The sequence below is a fragment of the Gossypium hirsutum genome, chromosome D05 (assembly GCF_007990345.1).
Source record: "Gossypium hirsutum isolate 1008001.06 chromosome D05, Gossypium_hirsutum_v2.1, whole genome shotgun sequence".
Classification (NCBI taxonomy): Eukaryota; Viridiplantae; Streptophyta; class Magnoliopsida; order Malvales; family Malvaceae; genus Gossypium; species Gossypium hirsutum.
Window position 1 is genome coordinate 15,031,891 of NC_053441.1, and position 21,071 is coordinate 15,052,961.

A 21,071-nucleotide genomic window follows, 5' to 3' on the forward strand; every position below is an offset into this window, starting at 1 on the left:
CTTGGATGTATCATGGTCAAATGGTTCTAGAAGTGAAATTAGGTGAGCCCCAAGCAAATGTTCCACATCATGCATATTCAACGTAATAGAGTTTGATGTCAATGCAATTGGACCACCCAAATCAAACAGTCTAATCTTGGGAAATTTATAATCGAACAATCAAAGCAAAACTAAAACAACTCAGTTTCGTTTTATTACGTATGTCCTACTGTGGTAAGAAAAACAAAACAAAACAAGTTCAGTTGAGTTGAAGAAGATATTCCGTTTTGGGAGCTTTACAGTGTGCCTGATCTTATCTCCATGACTTCAGGGGAAACGACACTCACAGCAAAAGTCTTTCGAACACAACAATGAACAAATCTCCTCCAACGTCATCTCAAAATCTTCTCCAACCGAACTTCCCTCAATAATTGCGAAATCACCGCTCCTTTGCTCTTTCCATGCATGGTTGAGAGGATAAGAAATAAGATTCATGCATAGGATAACATCGATTCATTATGGTAAAAAATCGATTTTGCATTTTTTTATTATTTTAAATTTGTTTTTATAAATGATCAGATCCAAAATTTTACCATTTTAATTTTATATTAATAATTGAAAATACAACCATTTAATTGATGTAAAATATGTTCCATCATACCAATTAAGCTTTAGCTCGATTTATATTATTACTTCAACAACAATTGGGAGGATATTCATAAGATATATAATTATATATGCTGACATAATTATAATACAAATAAAATAAAAAGTAAGAAAAATATATAAAGCTAATTTAATTTTACGCTAATTAATATAAGTTAATCACTTCTAATTTATTTATTACCATAATCATTTATTTAAATCTTTCTATCAATATTATGTCGATTGAGTCTTAACCCGATTGGTATGGGCATTGTTACCAATGCAAGAGGATATAGCTTCGAGTGCGTTGAAGCGCATTAACACTCTATTTATATATTGGGGAGGAGCTATAAGTAGTTTTAGGCATTGGGTCAAAAAAAGTATATATGATTAGAAACTATAATGAGATTAGTGAAAAGAAAGATATCAATATTCATTGAATTGGTAATAAAAGATATCATTGATTTAATCTTCCAAGCATCAAAATTTTTCCCTCAATTACAATCAACATAAAAGGAGAAGAAATTAAAGTTGTTCGGAAGAGATTCTAAAAATACTTGTTACAAGATTAGCAGTATATTAAATACAATAAATAGAGGAAATCTGATATATGTGCATGCGTAGCTTCCAATAAAGAAAGAAGAATTTACTCGTATATTTGGGGTATTCACATGGAATATAAAAAAGTTGGCTGTAAAGATGTTTAAGCTCACGTTTTCTCCGCTTTATGACTTTAGTCCGACGTGACATATCAAACATTATCCGAACTTGGATAAATAAATATAGGTGGAGAGGCCAACTCAGATTGAATAATATTTGACGTGTTGATTTCAGTTTAATCTTTTCCCAACTGTATGCCACCGACTCCTTCTCTTCAACACCTAAGCTTTGTTTAAGCTACAGTGACATGGACATCACCTACCATATCAAGTTTGATTAATAAACGGTGGACATTAAAGGAGACTTTATTTGAAAGAGAATATTGTAATATAAAATTACTTTATTTCCGTGAGAACTAAATTTCTATCTTTACTGCCACATTTAACTATTACTAATATTAATTAAAGAAATATTTTAGCAAAGCCATACTACTCTTTTGGAGATCAAAAAGATAGGGAAGAGTCCCAAAACCAAACATCATCAAAGCCAAACCAAATTTAATAATATATTATCTTTATGACAGCTCAACCTTTTTTCCGCAAGTATCGTGAAATTTTATTCTTCTCTCTATATAAACGCCTCTCCTGCTCTTCTAACTCCTCTATCTTCTTTCGCTTGGTTTCTAGTATTCAGTACATCCTTTTATTTCTATTCATCGTCTTTCCCCATCTTTATATTTCTCTCTTCATTCCTGCTTTTGAGTTTACGATTGAAGTAAAGAAAGATCGATAATGGCGGGTGGAGGAGTAATTGGTGTCGGCGGCGGCGGCGGCGGCGACGGCAGGAAGCCGTACCCCGGGAACCTTACTCCATACGTCACTATAACATGTATTGTTGCAGCCATGGGGGGTCTGATTTTCGGTTATGATATTGGGATTTCTGGTAATGTTTCAAAGATTATGATTTTTTTTCTTGTTTCTTGGATTGGTTCTTGAAATAGAAACTAATGTTTTCTTTTTGTTCAATGTGGGGTTTTGACAGGTGGGGTGACGACTATGACGCCATTCCTTCAAAAGTTCTTCCGAAAAGTGTGGGAGAAGAAGGAAGCTGATAAGTCGACTAACCAGTATTGTCAATACGATAGCCAAACCCTGACGATGTTCACATCGTCGCTGTATTTGGCTGCTCTTTTGTCTTCCTTGGTAGCCTCCACCGTCACCCGGAGGCTTGGAAGGAAATTGTCCATGCTCTTTGGTGGTCTACTTTTCTTCGCCGGAGCTCTTATCAATGGATTTGCCAAAGCTGTTTGGATGTTGATTGTTGGTAGAATGTTGCTTGGTTTCGGTGTCGGATTCGCCAATCAGGTAATTTAACCATTATCTACTCCAAAAAACCTTTTGATTTCGATCTTATGTATGGATTTGTTTTTCTCTCCTGTTCTCGATCAGAGATTCGTATGCTTATTGGGTTCTTAATTCTTACTTGTTCCCCTAAGTTTGAGTTTTTGTTTTGTTTCATTGCAAGTTGTTCGTAGAGAACAAAAAAGAAAGTGCTCTTTGTAAAGAGTGACAAAAAGTTCATTTTTTTTTAAATTTAGAATTTTGCAGGGTTTCTTTGTCGTGTAACGTGTCCCTTTGTGTTCCTGTTCCTTGAAACCTGAACTTTTTTTTTTTTCAGATCTGTGTTTTTTTTCCCTTTGTCTTTTGAGATTGTTCTGAGTATTAAAAAGACAGACAAATATTTGGTTTCGAAAATGACAAGAAACCATGCCTTCACAATGCTTGTTTCAGATCCAGATATGAGCTTCTCTATTCCTTTTCACCGTAGAAAAACATCTCTGGGTTTTTTTTATACATTTTGATCTATTCTTTTTCTACCTAAAACTGACCAATCTTCTTCAAGCTTTCATCCCTTGAGATCTGAATGTCAGCAATAACTCGCCAGTTTGTCGTTAATAATGAAATACAATAAATGGAGTTACTATTGCTTGAAAACAGTGTTTGTTTGTGTTTTATTATAACTGTTCTCTTTTATTTTTCCCCGGTCAAACGTGGCCTGTTTTTCCTTGTCTGACATCTTCTTGCTCTATTTTTTTCCGCTAAAGTTTACTCCAACGGAGAGTGAAGCTTTGAAAATTGAAACAATACGTCCTTATTATAATTTAATAAAAATGGTGGTTGCCTTCTTTCTACAAGCGTGACTTCGATGTGTTGAAAAGAAATCAAGTCATAACTTTTTTTTTAATCCAATATATTCACATTGACAACTTGACAAAGCTTTGTGGTCCCCGAGAATGACAATTTCTACATGACTTCCTTGCCTAACGTTTAATTTTCTAAACTATTCGTAATATTATAAGTTTAATTTCGACTTAACTCTTTTCTTTGGGTGTGATTTTTACAGTCAGTGCCCCTCTACCTCTCAGAAATGGCACCCTACAAATATAGAGGAGCATTGAACATTGGGTTCCAATTGTCAATTACGGTTGGTATCCTAATTGCCAACGTGCTGAATTATTTCTTCGCTAAGATCAAAGGAGGGTGGGGATGGCGCCTGAGTTTGGGTGGCGCAATGGTCCCTGCCCTTATTATCACCGTTGGATCCCTAGTTCTACCTGACACACCAAACTCCATGATCGAACGTGGTCAAACCGAGGAAGCCAGAGCCAAACTCAAGAAAATCCGAGGGGTTGATGATGTTGATGAGGAGTTTAAGGACCTAGTCGCTGCCAGTGATGCCTCGAAGCTTGTTCATCACCCTTGGACCAACTTGTTGCAGAGGAAATACAGGCCCCATCTAACCATGGCCATCTTAATTCCTTTCTTCCAACAACTAACCGGCATTAATGTCATTATGTTTTATGCACCTGTATTGTTCAACACAATTGGTTTCGGGGACGATGCTTCCCTCATGTCCGCAGTGATCACCGGTATTGTTAACGTAGGTGCAACATTGGTTTCAATCTATGGTGTTGATAAGTGGGGAAGGAGGTTCCTTTTCCTAGAGGGTGGAGTTCAAATGTTGATTTGCCAGGTACTTGGATTTTTTTTCACATGAAATTTTACACATCGTCAACTAAATTAAGTTGGTGGTACTAAATTTTTTTATGCTTTTTGCAGGCTGTTGTGGCGGCATGCATCGGTGCAAAGTTTGGGGTTAGCGGGAACCCAGGTGACCTTCCCAAATGGTACGCCATTACTGTGGTGCTTTTCATCTGCATTTACGTTGCCGGATTCGCCTGGTCTTGGGGACCCCTCGGATGGTTGGTGCCTAGTGAAATTTTCCCATTGGAAATCCGATCAGCCGCACAAAGTGTGAACGTGTCGGTGAACATGATCTTCACATTCGCGGTGGCACAAGTGTTCTTATCCATGCTTTGCCACTTGAAATTCGGGCTATTCCTGTTCTTCGCCTTCTTTGTGGTGGTGATGTCCATCTTTGTGTACTACTTCTTGCCCGAGACAAAGGGTATTCCAATCGAAGAGATGAACCAAGTCTGGAGATCTCACTGGTATTGGTCCCGATTCGTCGAAGAAGCTGATTACCCTAATGGAGGTATGGAAATGAGCAAGGGAAACCATGGTCCAAAGAATGTGTAGAATTGACTCCACCAAACTATGGATTAGTTATTTACTTTTCCCCTCGTTTTCATTTTTAGGTTTTGATATTAGTATATACTATTGGTTTTTAATGTTATTGGATCAAATATATATATAAATTTCAATCATACAAGTGTCTTGTGCTTTGATTTCAACCTGTAATTGAAAAACAGGAATCTCCACAAATGATTTGAGATTCTCTATCTGGCAATGGATTTGGATTTTGATTAAAATACAAAACAAATAAATTGCAGGTTCATGCACTTATGTAACGCGATGACGTGTAAAGCCATACTTGCAAATGATTTCATTTTTAATATGCGATTGAATGAAAGGTAGTATTGTTCCTCTGAATTACCGACACATGAAACCAAAACTAAGGTGATTCAACCATTGGCTTATCTACCTTACCAAAATTACACCACAACCGGGAATCTTTAAGACGCATTTTAGTTAGTGTATTATTTCTACATTTCTCTACTTATTTTGTATCTTAAAGATTTCAGCTAATCTTAAGATAAAAGATATTTTTTTAAACTATAAAAATAATTACTTTTGTTTGAAATATTACGTTTTAGTTACGAAGTGGTTACTCTACCGTTAAGCTCCGTTACCCCTCCCTAACGGCCGTTTTACGTAGCAATCCAAATTAAATTTATTTAATTAAAAACATATTTTCATCCCAACAACTAGACATTCAATTTGGCATTTAAAACCCATTTGAATTGTCACGTAAGACTGTCGTTAGAGAGGTAACGGAGTTTAACGGTAAAATGACCACTTCGTAACAAAACGTAATATTTCAAACACAAATGATTAAAATATAATATGAGAAAAACAAAAGTGACCCTTTTTAAACCTTGTATTCAGTGAAAGATAAATACACTTGCATTTTGTGACAAATTTAGTATAGGCTGTCCGTGAGAAATGTAAAAGGAAAGTAACGTATGGAAGGTAAAATGGTATCGAAGAAATGAAAAGGGATGATCGGAAAGGAGAATCACATGATTACGTCGTGGTGAGTTTCCCCCAGTTAAACACCCAAAACCTTACCTTTTCATTACACAATTTTTTGGATAAGATGGGATCTAATTCTTTTGGTTACTTGTCCCTCTCAAGTATCAATATTTTGGGGATAGCCTATTTCATTTGATGTTGATTATGGGTCTTGGAATCAGCCTTATGCTATGTTGGGCCCGAATAGATGTTTCTAATTGGAAACGTTCACTAATGTGCTAATCCTAAACTTCACAAACTACCAATCTGTTCCTCACATTGCAAACAAAAGGTTTTGCTTAATATGGAAAACAAATTAAAGAAGAAACAACAAAATTTCAAAAATTTCAAATTAAGGATGATGGAGACGATCTTCTGGTTGAATCAGCTGATTGATTATGCTTTTGCAGCAACACAAAGCCATTGACCGACAAAAGAGTGAATTACACTCTACTCATTGAATCACCTACATTTCTATACATTTGATTCAGTTTAATAATATTAAACATAAATGAAGACATTTCAAACTTTGTTTTTCAGATTATGGTTTCAGACTTACTCCCCAATTTCTCAGCTTTCATCAAAAGAACAACAATCAAGTGCACTTTTGTTCTTTCTGTTATTAATTTTTGCCTTGAGCTTTATAAACCTGTTCTGCTCTTGGGTAAATCAATTTCCTGGATTAAAGACTTGAAGCAAAATCCATCTTTGTAACATACAGAATAAGGAAAGAGCTAAAAAACTTGACATATAAGAATTTCTTCATCGGTTTCACTAAAAAAAGTATACATCATATATTGTTTTCTTTTTTACAACCCAAAACTTTGGCAGTGGAATCGTTAAGAATCACAATTAAGGAAGCGATCGTGTCTTTGGATTTCATCGTTTCAGACCAAATCAACTATGCCATGGGGCATGGACGGCAAAGACTGTTGGGATTGCCAAGCTATAAGATGTATCCCGGCAGTACAGAGGTTAGCTTTGGGTCCAGCAATTCAAGTACATCACTCTCTGAAGAGACTCTTCGCTTTGATTTCTATTGTTTTCATTGGATTTGGCCTTGATGTATTGTCTATCATCTGATGAAGCTGCGGTGGGAAAATGGTTTCCCTTGCTGGCGTTAATAGGCCGTAGACTGGAACTCCATTTGGAGCTGCAATCTCTGTGGCCTTCCACTGCAGCTACACTTGCTGCCATGCAAACTCTACTCAAATAACTCATCTTTTACTAGTTTTCTCTGGATTTGTAGCTTATCCTTGATTCTTGCAAGTGTGTTGAAAAGCTAAGATGGGGGAGCCCTCCATTATATATAGAAATCAATGGAAAATTATCAGTTGGCGAGGATGGTGGTTTCGAGGATCCTGTCATTATCAAAACCGCATGTGGCAAAAGTGGCAACCATGGTTTCTGGGCTTTACCACTGGCGGAAACATCTTTTTTTTTCTAATTATTGATTGGAGTCATCCAACTCAAAAGGAATTTGTCGGAATTTGTTTTTATTTTATATTATAATTTTTTTGTGAGAAACGTGGCAGCCCCTGAGCGGAACAGGTAATGCTCGATCGACCTTGTGAAGTACAATTGATGAAACAAAAGTATTTTATTAATGAAGATCGGCCTCACCTTATCTTCAGCCTTCGTATACTGTAAAACCAGGTAATGAACGTTGGAGAAAGTAAGTGAAAATGGAAGGGAAGATAGGGCCGAATGGCCGCTAACTAGGACCATGACAAACAAAATTTCCTGATTCTGATGAAGCCCAGCCAACGCCACTTTTATAAGCAGTAACGAAAAGGGCAAGAAACAGCAGCAAAGGAGACGCCATCACCTTTTGTACTTCGCAAATTAAGGTGGTGAACATTATTTATATTCCAAAATCAATTATAATACAGTTGATGGGAGATTCATGGCTTTCTATAACAAAGTAACATCCACCCACTCCAATAAACCTAAACCATATTTTAATGTCAATCGTCACCATCTACATAACAAACCAAAATTGTCGGCTTCAACCTTTATATTACAAGACCAGTATACAGTTGATGTAGAATTTATGAATCCCCTTTAAACCATCACAGGCTTGGCGTGTTCTGCCGATCAAAGCCAATGGAAAGCCAACAGTTTATCATTCCCCTTCGAGGTTTCAAGTTGTGGGCGCCTTGGCCCAACCCTACCATACAGTACCAGGGACCGCTGGGATCGGTCCCAAAAATAGAAACCTTCTGTAATAACTAAAAAACGATTAAGTATCTAAATATGTCCATAAACCAAAAGAGTTCATCTTCTATCAACTTCATCAAGCATATAGTTAGATGAATCCACCCATTTCACAAAATGTGAAAAAAAAAAAACTTAAAAGACAAATTATGCGAACATTATATAACACTTGGAGATCCTTTTAGCGTATTACATCCCATGAACACGAGTTTTATTCCCTTAAGGGGGGGGGGGAGAGACAAAATCACATTTATCTACAAAGCAGATGGTAACTAGCTGAGTTTCCAATTACAGAAAAGTCAAGCTCACGTTTGTACAACAATAGATTACGAGTTTCCTCATCATTCATCCTAAGTACCAAGATGACACCCTTTTAAGGTTAACATTAAAAGATTTGACGGGTATATATGCACGAGATGATGATTATATCAGATTTCAATCACATGATATAAAGCAAATGATGAGAATTGCCACTTTAAGCTGAGTCTACTCCTTCAACCTGCTGTCGAGCTAGGTATCTCTCCCTTCGTTCTTTCTACAAAATAGAAATTGACAGTCTTTTAAGTAATGCATGTCACACAAGTAAATCATCTATAAGCATAATTGAAATCAGATGGTTATAAGAAAACTATTACCCATTCATCTATGACGAGTCCTTCCCCAATGATCCTTGGACCTGAATCCTCTGGAGGCTTTTTGCGTGCCTCCAGCGCAGCATCAGCCTCATCTAATTGACACTTCAATTTTTCCAGAGCCTGTCACGAGGCACAAACCCATAAATATTTAGCTAATTATGTGTTCCTAAGTTTTTTTTTTTTTTTTTTTGGAGGGCTATTAGTTTCCTACAGTATTGATACTTTTGAGAAGATTTTAAGCATCAGCATTGTGGAAATTGTTGATATGCAAATGTGAAAAAGCAGAAGCAAACGTGAATGAAGGCACATATAGTTGTGGAAACGGGAGTAACAAGCTAATGGGACTTACAGGACAAGGACGCTCAGGATCTAGGAAAACAACCCGTAGTATTTGTTCTATTGCAACTTGATCCTTCTGCTCATCAAACTGCAAAAACCAGGCACCTAAGATTAATTACTCGACAAAATTACAAATATCCAACCACAAGAGGAAGAAATACAGATAGGTAGAGAAGCAATCAATCAATAGTACAGATGGTGAAATTTACAATTGTGCATCACGCAATGGCAGAAAGACAACCCAAAATATTATTGAAAAACCGTGCATGCCTCTTTCAAAATTGGCCCAAGATCAGCTTTGAGAAAAAAAAAATTTCTCATTCCATCAAGCATGCACATAAGCAGCCTTCAAAAGGCCATTTACAGCAACACCAGGCCATCTTGATGAAAAAAATGAAAAAAAAAGAAAAAATCTGGCTCCAAAGTGCCCCAAAGTGCAGTAGTTTCTTTATGCAGCAGGCAAATATCCAGGGGTGGGACTCCCTTCCATTACTTATTTGTACACTAGTTTTCAACACATGAGCACCATTTACATGTATAGGATCTGCCTATGAAGGGTGAAAGGCATAAAGTTAAATTGGAAAGTAATGGACAAAAAACCTAATAGAGGAGATCTTAACCCCAAGTCAATAAAAGAACAATGGGTATAGAAATTTGTTCCAGAATGACATTTTATGCTTCAAATTATAAAGCTTTGGAAATAAAAGAATCCAATCTATAGTACTGCAATATTTGTGATGACATTCTGATAAAGCTACTTATCTGAGAGGAATTTAAGTATCAACCACATAAACTAAATATTATTTGCATCAACAATACAGAATATTACTTCATTTCTTCATCATAAACTCACCAACATCTAAACATCCTCAAATTATAAAGTCTTAATTTTTATTATCCATGTGAACCACACAAAAATGCAGTTTTATAGGAGTTCTACTAACCAGCTCAGGTATGTAGTCCATTGGACCTTTCACCTTAAGACTCATGATTTTAAACTTAACCCTGCTCTTTTGATCCATCTGTTTTTCATTGTTCTCAGGAGGCTCCACGAACTTGAAGACTAGCAAATCCATTCAAAAACAGAAATAGAAATTCATAAGAATGTTTCAAAAGATAAAGAAAAATAGACAAAACAAATATGTCTGCCAAGTGCCAAAGCATAATAAAAACCAGAAGTGAAGGGTATGCATAAGCATGCAAAAAAACATTTACCCGTTGCTATGATGCTCTCGCCGGGGGCTAGAATGGCACCCGGAGGGCGCATGAAACAGCTCTTTGGTGCAGTTGTTTGAAACTAAACCAACAAAAACAAAAGGACTCGTTATGAAATTCATCAAAGCAATGGTTATCGTATAAAACATTTAACAAAAATATACTTGCTTGTTGTTTTCAGTTGTGTCTCTAACTTATAAATCACTAACATACCAAATAAGGACAATGATGAAAACAAAAACAACAAAGGGAAACAGAAATGTTTCAAAGGTATAATGTGTACCTTGAAAGCTGTATATGACCTGCTTGTGTTTTTTATCCTGACTGCGCTCCTCACCTGTTTGCCAGGTTCATCTTGGAAAAACAAACCAAAATACACAATTAAGAACAAGAAAATTGTAATCTGAATGGGTTAAAATTTTAAATAGTATATAATAATGGCTTTTAAATTCACAATCTTCAAATTCGGATGCACTTCTTTAGAAATAAATCAAAAAGAAAATTTCCCAAATTAAGTCAAAATATCCTTATTTTTAGTGGTTCTCATTTCAAAGTTAAATTTGCTTAGTTACAAGTAAAAGGGGTGAAAAAACTGAAGCAAAACTACAAAATTATACTCTGCCTTTATTAATAATCTTAAATTTTAGTTGACTTCACTGTCAATTTCCTAAAATAAGGATCAAAGTTTTTGCTTTAGCTTTTTTATCAAACAAATGGAAAATACAAAATCTGATAAGATATAATTTTTGAAGGTCTGGAAAGATAATTTTTTAAAAGGGAAGTACATACATGGAAAATATAGCTTATTAGCTGGATCAAGTTTGAGCCGACGCCGAGTCGGCAAAAGCGACTTTGCAACGGAGGAAACCGAAATGGCAGAGCCGTGATGATTCGATCCTTCGACATGAGGTTGAGTTTGAACGTATAGATTAGACGCTGAAGAAGAAGACGGCGTCGTTCTGGTATTATTCCCGGTTTGGCGAAAAGGCAGCTTAAAAATTCCCCAAACTTTGCCATCGGACGGTGACTTTTGCTCGGTATCTATCGCCATCTCTCTCACAAGCACATGTACGGCACCGTGTGCCGCGTCGCGAAGATTCTAGAACCGAAAAACCTTTGCTGGAATTTGAACCGAGAAACTCGTGAAAAGAAAAACGAAGAGAGAGAGAGAGAGAGCGTCGGATTTCAGGGCAAGAATTTTACTCCATTTGATTTGTAAGCTTTTGAAGTCCGTTTTCCCCATCTTTGCCTTTTTCTCACCTTTACGAAGTTTTACCTTTTGGTGCATGATTAGCGGGGAGTCGGGGAAGATCAATAAAGCTTTTAGAAAACGACACCGTGTCCTGAACGTATGTTTCTCACGGTTGTGTTTCCTTTTTACCGCTTTTTAAGCTTTTAAAACCACAACGTTGCTTCTTAGTAATTTTCTTTCTAATCTTTTGGCTGGTAGCAGCGGCATATTTTAATGTATTTTAGATCAACGTAAGAAACGAGTTTGGGTGAGTTGACTTGAGGTGACAAGTAAAAAAGGGGCAGGTGGGATTTTTTATTGACGCATTTTGATTTTGGATTTGATTTAACGTCATAGTTAAATGGATTAGTTTGGTTAATGACAAATTTATGTAGTGATTAGCATACATCACTTTTGAATGATTTGATTTTTGAGAGATACAACCGAGGCTGACTGAACCCTGCTACAATTAAAATTAATTATGCAATGGTTATGATCGATGGATAGGTTCTTTTTTTGTAAAACCTAAAAGATCAGGAACAAAGATAAGGGATTCAATTTTGTGGTTGCGATGCGACATGCAACTTGCGAGTTGACTTTAGCGACCCGAATTGAGTTAGTGACGGCCTGTTCCTTGCCGTGATTGGGCCACCTACCCCCCTTAAGCCATATATACAGACTAAATAAAAAACACAAGTAACACATGGAAATCAAAATTCACATCTAAAATTTTGATACCGCCAAATTCAAGGTAGACCGAAACTCAAACGAAATCCTTATAGAGCTTGATGACCACATACAATCGTGCAATGTTGATTGAAACCCAACCGCAATATAGGCAAATGGGGAATCCGATGCCCAACTGGCATAAAGGGGATTAAAATGATGATAAAAAATAATTTTACTCTACCTTGGTTCAAACAAAGTGAGTCACCTCGAAATTCTTCAAAATTTTCCTTGAGAGATAAAGACTAGTTTTTTTTTTTTGAGGAATAAAGTTTTTGTTTAGAATATAAATCAAATTGAATTTTTTTTTGAATCACACTCTCATTTTTAAACTATATTTATTACAGTGTGATTATTTAATGTAAAGGGATATCTTTGTCGAATTTCAACCAAACAGGCTTCTTCAAGAAACAAAGCTCGACTTTTGTGTTCTTCTCCAGACTTTGTACGATTGGACATTAATAGGGTTTGATACAGGCTTACATGTAGTGGTAAGTGTGAAGCTAAACTCTATGGTTATTTTCAAACAAAGCAGTATCACGACTAGAGTTATATTGTATTTGCAAGCCTTGATATTATGAGATGCAACTAGTTCTGATGGACTCTTGTACAACGTAAGTACGTATAAAATGCAGATGGATCATGGTCATAGCTTTATCCGAGGATAGGGATACAAAACAATAGGTCCGGCAATTGATATAGGCTAAAGCCATGTATCCTACTTTCCTCCACAGTGTTTTGATTTTTTGATCACACCGTTTAAATTTATATTAAATGAGCGTTTGACAAAAATTTTAACCATTATTCTATACAAATTAAGGTAAATTTTAATTTTTTTTTTATTTTTGATATCTGATAATCATATAAGCTTCGATTAAATCTACATTCTAACTTCTTTTTTTTCACATGACTTAAGTTTAAAACTTTATTTAAAGAAAATCTGAATTTTTACTACTTTATTGAAAAAGTTTTAATTTTATAAAGTAGAATAACTCAAACCTTACTTAAAGAAAATCAGAATTTTTACTACTTTATTGAAAAAGTTTTAATTTTATAAAGTAGAATTAAATTCTACCGATTTTAACATATGTCAGAAATGTTTCCATTAAATTATATATTTAACTTTTATCATTAATAAATTAAATCAATTGTGCTTAACTCATATAAAAGCTGCTTTAACATGCAAAGGCGTCACTAAGGATAGCATACGCCTCAACCCTTCTTGGTTTTGTAAAATTACCTTTCAGATCCTTAAAATTTGTGAACTTATAGTTAATAAAATAGTAAAAATTGTGTTTTCGCACTCCAGAAAAGTAAGAATTCAATTCCAGCCCCTAATATAAAATTTATAATTTCACCCTACCAACATGCATAATATTGTTGATACAAAGTACAGTAAGGGATGAGACGAGGAAGAGACTGTAGTGAATTGAAGGAGACGATTCACCTAAATAGTTTGAGAGCTGAAGAAAGACAAGAGAACAAAGAGAAGATTATGGGTGCAAGGTAGGCTTTGGCTTGGCTGTAAAGAGTCAGTACTCAATGATTGCTCAAGGAGAGAAAGATCTTTTCTCATGGTTTGGGAAGGTGTTTATAAAAGAGAACCTCTTGTTTGTTTGTATGACATAATGAGGTAATTATCATTATGGAGTACGTGAAAACATGCATAATGGGACTTATTCTATTATTCTTTCAAGCAGTACAAAGTTGTTATACTTAAGTAGGTCTCAATAGTCTTTAAAAAAGTGTTCACACTTGAATGAGTGTTCACATTGAAAAGTGAGTAATTTGACCGTAGTAAGCGAGTGGTTGCATACAAGAGGATGTACATCTGTCTATGGACAATTCTGTGGTGGGTGATTGATTCAGGAGGTCGAACGATCAAAGACAACTCAATGGATGGAGGGTGAAGAATCGTTCTTAGGTATCCACCTGGAGTCCTCTAAATGTGTCATGTGTCTAGTCCCAATAATAGTATAGCACATGTATACTTTTTCTTAAGAGTAACAGAATCAACGCAAAGTTTTATGTTAAGTAATGTATGCATTAAAATCCACCTTTTTAATTAAATAATTAAATCAAGTCAACATAATTGACATGATTTGTTTATTTTTTTATGCTACCAATAAAGTTTAAATCACGTAAAATTGAATACGTGACACATATCATTTTAAAATGTAATCAAATGATTAAAAAATATTTTTTAAGAAACATAATGTATAACAATATTTGAAACATGTCTATGAAATTAAAAAACTTTCCCTATTAATATATTGAATACTAACCAAAAGTTAATAAACATAAACTTTGATATTAAGTTAAATCAAGGTAAATCACATAAAAAAAAGTCAAAATTGCATTTTAAAGGGCAAGTTAGTATTTTTATTAAAAATTACATTTATTTCTACTATTAAGTAATGATGTATTATTGTTTGCTTGCTTGAATTGGTCCATCCAAGTTACAATTTTCATCTATTTCATTGTTTATTAAAAAATTCATTCATTTATTCAGTTAAAAACTCTATCCATTTTTTTTGAATTAGTCCCTCAATGTCAACTTGAGGTATACATGGCACACCAAGTATCACTATTTGATTGTTGCGTTAGCTAAGTCAATGCGTAACAATAAAAAAAGAATGAATTTTTTAACAAAATGACAAATTTCCTTTTTAACCTAACATACAAATATTAGTTTGCCCTTTTTTTAGAGGGATAAAATGCAACCTAACTCGTGCTATGGGGCTAGCATGGTACTTTTCCTAATATTGTGCGGAGTTAACATGAAATTATACCGCATTGCATTCATCTATATTAATATGATTTTTGACCCACGCTTCATGTAGAAGTATTCATGGGTCGGGTCGGGTCAGGCTTAGGCCGAGCCTAAGAATGATATTAACATACTTCACACTTGCTCAAGCCCAGCCCGACTCGAAATATAGGCCTAAAATTTTGCCTAAACCTCCCTATATTTGCAAAAGACTAACCCAAGCCCATTTTAGGCCGCCCATATTATTTTTTTAATATTTATATTATATTTTTTATATTTAATACTTTTATATGTTTTTTATTTATTTAATTTTTTATAATCATCTTAACATTATTTTAATGTTTACATTAGAGTAGTATTATATATTTAGTATAGGTTTATTTCTTTAATGTGTTCTAAATTACATAATATATACAAAGAATATAATATAAAGTATTATAAACTTAAAAATGTGTTAGGCTAGGTCAGCTTTGGGCCTTGAATGCTCAAGCCCAAGTCCAATCCATATTTTAAACGGGTCTAACTTTTTTGCCGAAGTCAAATTTTCGGGCCTAATATTTTTATTCAAACCCTCTCAAATTTTGGGCGAGCCTTTAGGCCTAGGCAGGTAGCCTAACCCATGAACAAGTCTAGCTTCATGTTATATTAATTATTTTGGGGCTAAATTATAGAGTTAAATTTTAAAGGTTTTTATTTGTCCCTCTAAGAAAAACATTTTAATATGTTCCAAGTTAGTGTGCTCTTAGTATATTAGAAATTTAGTCCCCATATTTTTATTTTTAAGAATCTAGTCCATCTACTTTTCAAATTAAAAAATTCAGGTCTAATTACTAATATCATTAAAAAAAATTACGCACTTAGTAACCATGTGACAAAAAATAACTTTTTAATATCTTTGAATTTAACAACGAATTCTAATGGTTTTAACAATTCTTAAAATTCACATAAACAATTTAATCACAATAGACTAATTAATGACATATAAATATTGAAATGCCATATTATGCAAAAAAATTAAAGTATAAAAATTAAATCTCAATTTTAAACATAGTATAGAGATCAAAATCAAATTGGGATCAAAATTAAAATGAAGTAAAAAAAATCATCGACGAGCCTAAGAAGGAAGGTAGTCAAGTTCTTGAACCACTAAAAACACCAAAACAAAGAAAATAAAATAATCTAAACAGATACATGATTGATTACGGTTAAGTACAATGGTAGGGCATTCTATACTTTTAAGAATAAAATGTAAATTCAAATACTAAAATTGATATTACGAAAGGAGACAATCATAAATGTTGTATAAAAAATTTAGTACTAATGCAAACTATATTACTTTTATCCCCTACATTAATATTGTATAAAAAATAGGGACAGCCACGAATGTTAACATGGATAATAAACCATAATAAAAAAGAAACGTGAAATATATAAAAAAAAAATCAATTGAAAGATGAATTCTTTTAGGGCGAAAACGGAGACTTATCCAAGGCTCATAGGCCGAGCGGGAGAAAATCCTGTGGCTCAGTCCAATTTCACCTGGACTATTTGAAGCCCATTGTAAAATAACTGTAGTCCCAGGCCTAACCAACGTGTGCGGAGTTCATCGTACACGGCTCACTAACGGCAAGGAAAGAAAACATTTTCCTTCAAATCAATATCAGGCTTCTTTGTTTCTCCGCCCCATGATTCCCGCCATGGATCTTCATCTCCTCCGCTCTTCTACCGGCTTCTCTGCCATCCGGTTCTTCCCTCGCTACCCTTCTCCTTCACCTCTTCGCAGTAGACTCTTCATAGCAAGGTCCACTCTTACTCCTTTCACCTGAACCCGCACTATTAAAGTACAAATTTTCTTATCTTCAATTTCGTTTCTTCAATTTCCTAGTGGTATTATTCTTTTATTTGGTAGAAACGTTAAAGAAACAAAAATTCAGGTCGAATCTTCCTTTTCCAAATGAGAAAGCCAAGTACCACAGAGAACTTGAAGCGGCGGTGGAGGCCGTGGAGAGAGCTTGTCGTCTTTGTGTCCACGTAAATTCACTCAAAAACTTGAATCTCACCTCTTGTTCTTTAGCCATTGCCTTGGTTGCATTAGTTTTCAGATGTATTTTCTTACTTTTTATCATTTTATTATTTCTCAGAATTCTAATTTACTTATTCTAAAAATTGAATCATTATAATAGTTTGTTATTATTTCTATTTTAGGTGCAAAGGTCTCTGTTCTCTGTTGAAGGGCGGATTATCGAAAAGAAAGACCAAACTCCGGTCACAGTGGCAGATTTTGGAGTTCAGGCTCTTATTAGTTTAGGTAATTTCAACAATGCCTCAATGTTCTACAATAATTTTTTTCTTTGTGGCATATTTGCTTAATTACTAGGATTGAAAAGAAAATGTTTGACTTTTGAAATAGAATTTAGCATACAGTAATAAGCTTTCGCCATAATTGAATTCACCTTGGGATTAGACGTCATTGTTCTGACCTATTTTCCAATGAAAATATATGATTTATGCTGTACTTCTGTGGCAAAAAATGTGTCAAATGACAAATCAAATGGTGCTGCCTTGTTGATTAACGAGTAATAAAGTTTAAATGGTTGAAACAAAACCTCACTTGTGTTTATTCTTGGCTTTCTCTGATAGAATTAAGTAAATCATTCCCTTCAATTCCATTGGTGGCGGAGGAGGACTCTGGTTTTCTCCGTTCAAACAATCTGGTGGATCCTGTAGTAAGTGCAGTATCTGATCATATGAGCTTCAACAAGAAATCATTGTCACATGATGATGTGCTGGAAGCAATTGACAGAGGGGGCAAGAATGCTTTTGCTATGGGAACAAAGCCAGCCACATATTGGGTACAATCTACATAGACTTACCTGTAAACAGCAGTTCTGACTTTTGCTGATGGAAAGAAAAAAAAATAGTTTCCAGGTAGTCTGGGTCATGCTTGGGATGTACTTTATTGACATGGTTAGGTCCATAAACTTGATGCAGATACTGGATCCGATTGATGGCACCCGAGGGTTTGTAAAAGGGAGTCAGGCCTTATATGTGGTACGGCTTAGATTCTGCTTCGATTCACTTAAATCTTTTCATTTTGTCTAAGTGCCATGAAATATCTAATAAATTTAGTAGGTCTAGCACTAAAAAGAACAAGTACCTTATTGGACTTCTGTTGTACATTAATGATGCATTACATTCAAATGAAACATTTACAATTCTAGCTTAGTTCTTGCAATAAAATCAACATTTGAGAAGTTCTTTGGATATTTTTGATGATTGCAAGATTCAATAAAGCTTGATCTTGCTGTTGTTAAATGTATATGTAGTTTTTCCACTTTTAGTGATGTTCTGCTATTACATATGCATAATCTTTGTTACCTTCTCGGCTGAGGGCATCTTTTGATTCTTCAGGTAGGTTTATCTCTAGTAGTTGAAGGAGAGATTGTGTTAGGTGTCATGGGCTGCCCTAATTGGGTTGTAGACGCTACTTACAAGTCAACCACTCATGCCCAAAGTTATAGGAACAGTTCACCTGGATTGGGTATAATTATGGTTGCTCATGTTGGCTGTGGAACTTGGAAAAAGAGGCTAAAGAATATGCTCGATAGGTCAACTAAAATTTCATCTGATTGGACCAGATGCTTTGTTGATGGTTTTTGTCTGGTATCCGATGCCCGCTTCTGTATTCCAGAGAGTCAAACATGGGAGTCCTTGCCATTATCAGTTTTATACAAAGCAAGAATTGATGATGACAATGTTGGGGATAAGGAAATTTGTCTTCTGTCCGCATTCTGTGGAAGGTTTGGTGTTTTTTCATGGCTATTTTTTCTGTTTTCTTTCTTGTATGATTTTCAATTCAATTTTCACTTCCTTGTTATCTAAAGCACAGTACTCTTTTTCTGTTATTTATTTGCTTCCTTGGTGATTAGACTTTCTATTTTGAATGTCTTTATTTCCTGTGCGTGATATGCGTATCCTCATTGTTCACAGTTTATGCAAGTACTTAATGGTGGCTTCAGGTCGGGCATCTGTTTTCATTCTTCGAGCAAGATCTGAAAAACTTATCAAGGTATGATCATGATTATAGTTAAATGAACACAGAAATTGAGCAGTGATACTTATATTCTTCATGACGATATAGGTGTGGGATCATGCTGTTGGTATGATATGCGTACATGAAGCTGGAGGAAAGGTAAGGGTTAGGCCCCATCCATGACAGGAAAATGTCATAGTATTTTCTGGTTGTGATCATTGTGAAACACATTTTCTAATAGCTTCCCTCGTTTCCTTTTCTGTATCAAGCCAATGATGTAAGAGGGAACAACGAAAACAAACATCCGTATGACATACAGACATAGTTAATCTAGCATGTGAAAGAAATATGTTTAAGAATGATGGCATTGATCTTGATAGATGTCTTGGGGACACTTACCCCATTCATCGCATCATACTTTCTTCTTCTTGGCTAGTTTAGTTTATGTCAAGTTCCATGTTGCTAGCATCTTGGTGTTACTTATTGGTACTTGTAAAATCAACAATTAATGCATGGTTGTCTAACATAGTACATCAAATTCACACCGTTGATTCAGGTGACAGACTGGAAAGGAAGGGAACTTGATCTTGCTGCAGATAAAGTTGAACGGAGGATCCTATACCCTGAAGGTGGGATTCTTGTGACTAATGGGAAAATCCATAATGAGACACTGGAGATGATATCTTCCATTTCATCAGCAGTTTGACATTGAACTATACTCCATTGGTATACCTATTCGATTCTTCGAATACCATTTAGGTTGCGGTAAAACCTGCCTTTACTAAAATGAAAATTTAATTCCATATTGAAAGTTTAAATTTGAAAAAAAAAAATGAAATTATTCCATTGCCAGTGTCCATTAGATTGATAGAAGGAACCTTCTTCTAGTTAATTAATTGTATTGACAATGATGTCCTTTTTTCTTTCCGTTTTTGCCATTTTATTGGGATCTGGGATGGATTGACAATTCATTGGGGCTATTAATGTAATTAACATTGCTTCAATTGTAACCGCTATATGTTGGCCTCTGTAATTAAGCTTCCCTGGATTAACACTTCACCATGTAGTTGTTTCTCTTAAGAAATTGTCTTTTTTAAGTGTTTGCACTTGTTAACATATATGTCTACTATAATTAAAAACAAGTTATTTTATTTTTCTTTTAAATGTTAATTAGTCACCCCAGAAAGCACTCACGATAGTATCTCTTCAAGTTGTCCTAGCAAGAATATTATGTTGTAGCAACTAGAGTTTGGATCCAATCTGAAACAATTTTATTACCCTCTTTTAATTATAGGAAAAAAAATGGGCAGATGTTTGTTCGACTCCTCTCTTCTTTTTAAATAAATAATAGAGTTTTATTACTAGAGGAAAAAATTGCAAGAAATATAATAAAGAAAAGAGAAGAAAAATAAATGAATTATTAACTTTTTATTATGAACACACATGTTATTTAGAGTAAATAAAAAAAATTTATATACCTAAAATCTTATCTATACTATTATATATAAAAGGAAGGGCCTCCTTACATGACTCCTGTTTATTATTTTTGTCCTCTCTTTTTTCCTTTTACATGAAATGATAATGGTCAAATTTCACTTTTAATCGTTCTATTTCTTTTAGATTATATAAAAATGATTCAATTTTAATCTTGATTTCTATATTTTGTTTAAATTTGAGATTCAATATCTATATTTTAATTTTGACATAATTTGACACTCAACTTTTATAATACCATTAGTTAGTCTAAACACTTTATTATGATTAAAATATAATTTTTTTAAATTGTTAATACCATTAAAATTCTAATTTAAATTAAAGTTTATTTTTTATTATATAGACACCAAATGAGTATTTTTAAAAAAAAAAATTTAAAATGTTACACCAACAAATTAAAAAAAGAATTTTAATGGAGTTAACAAATAAAATTACATTTTTAAATTCAAAAAGTAAAAGAACTAAATATGTAAAAATAAAAATATAGAGATTAAATTCTAAATATACAAAAAAAAATAAAAATTTTAAAAATATGGTAACTTTTGTTAAAAAAATTACTCTATAATTGAATAAAAAATAACTAACCCAACGT

At 34.3% G+C, this 21,071-nt stretch overlaps 3 protein-coding genes across 3 annotated transcripts; 2 read left to right on the forward strand and 1 right to left on the reverse strand.

Moving 5' to 3' along the window:
• The first annotated feature begins 1,725 nt into the window (after positions 1 to 1,725).
• Positions 1,726 to 4,951, forward strand: LOC107924199 (sugar carrier protein C). Its single transcript, XM_041093941.1, has 4 exons — positions 1,726 to 2,166; positions 2,266 to 2,588; positions 3,628 to 4,257; positions 4,344 to 4,951. The coding sequence occupies exons 1-4, from the start codon at positions 2,016 to 2,018 to the stop codon at positions 4,821 to 4,823; spliced, it is 1,584 nt and encodes a 527-aa protein (XP_040949875.1). The 5' UTR covers positions 1,726 to 2,015; the 3' UTR covers positions 4,824 to 4,951.
• Positions 4,952 to 8,171: 3,220 nt separating this feature from the next.
• LOC107924598 (vesicle-associated protein 4-2) lies at positions 8,172 to 11,736 on the reverse strand. Its single transcript, XM_016855122.2, has 7 exons — positions 11,015 to 11,736; positions 10,509 to 10,579; positions 10,226 to 10,307; positions 9,955 to 10,073; positions 9,021 to 9,098; positions 8,672 to 8,791; positions 8,172 to 8,571 (listed from the first exon to the last, which is right to left on the reverse strand). Exons 1-7 carry the CDS (start codon positions 11,274 to 11,276, stop codon positions 8,512 to 8,514), a joined length of 792 nt encoding a protein of 263 aa, XP_016710611.1. The 5' UTR covers positions 11,277 to 11,736; the 3' UTR covers positions 8,172 to 8,511.
• Positions 11,737 to 16,536: 4,800 nt separating this feature from the next.
• On the forward strand, positions 16,537 to 20,082 carry LOC107923048 (putative PAP-specific phosphatase, mitochondrial). Its single transcript, XM_016853257.2, has 9 exons — positions 16,537 to 16,753; positions 16,887 to 16,983; positions 17,158 to 17,260; positions 17,593 to 17,804; positions 17,944 to 18,003; positions 18,364 to 18,752; positions 18,943 to 19,021; positions 19,094 to 19,144; positions 19,542 to 20,082. Exons 1-9 carry the CDS (start codon positions 16,638 to 16,640, stop codon positions 19,689 to 19,691), a joined length of 1,257 nt encoding a protein of 418 aa, XP_016708746.1. The 5' UTR covers positions 16,537 to 16,637; the 3' UTR covers positions 19,692 to 20,082.
• The last annotated feature ends 989 nt before the right edge of the window (positions 20,083 to 21,071 follow it).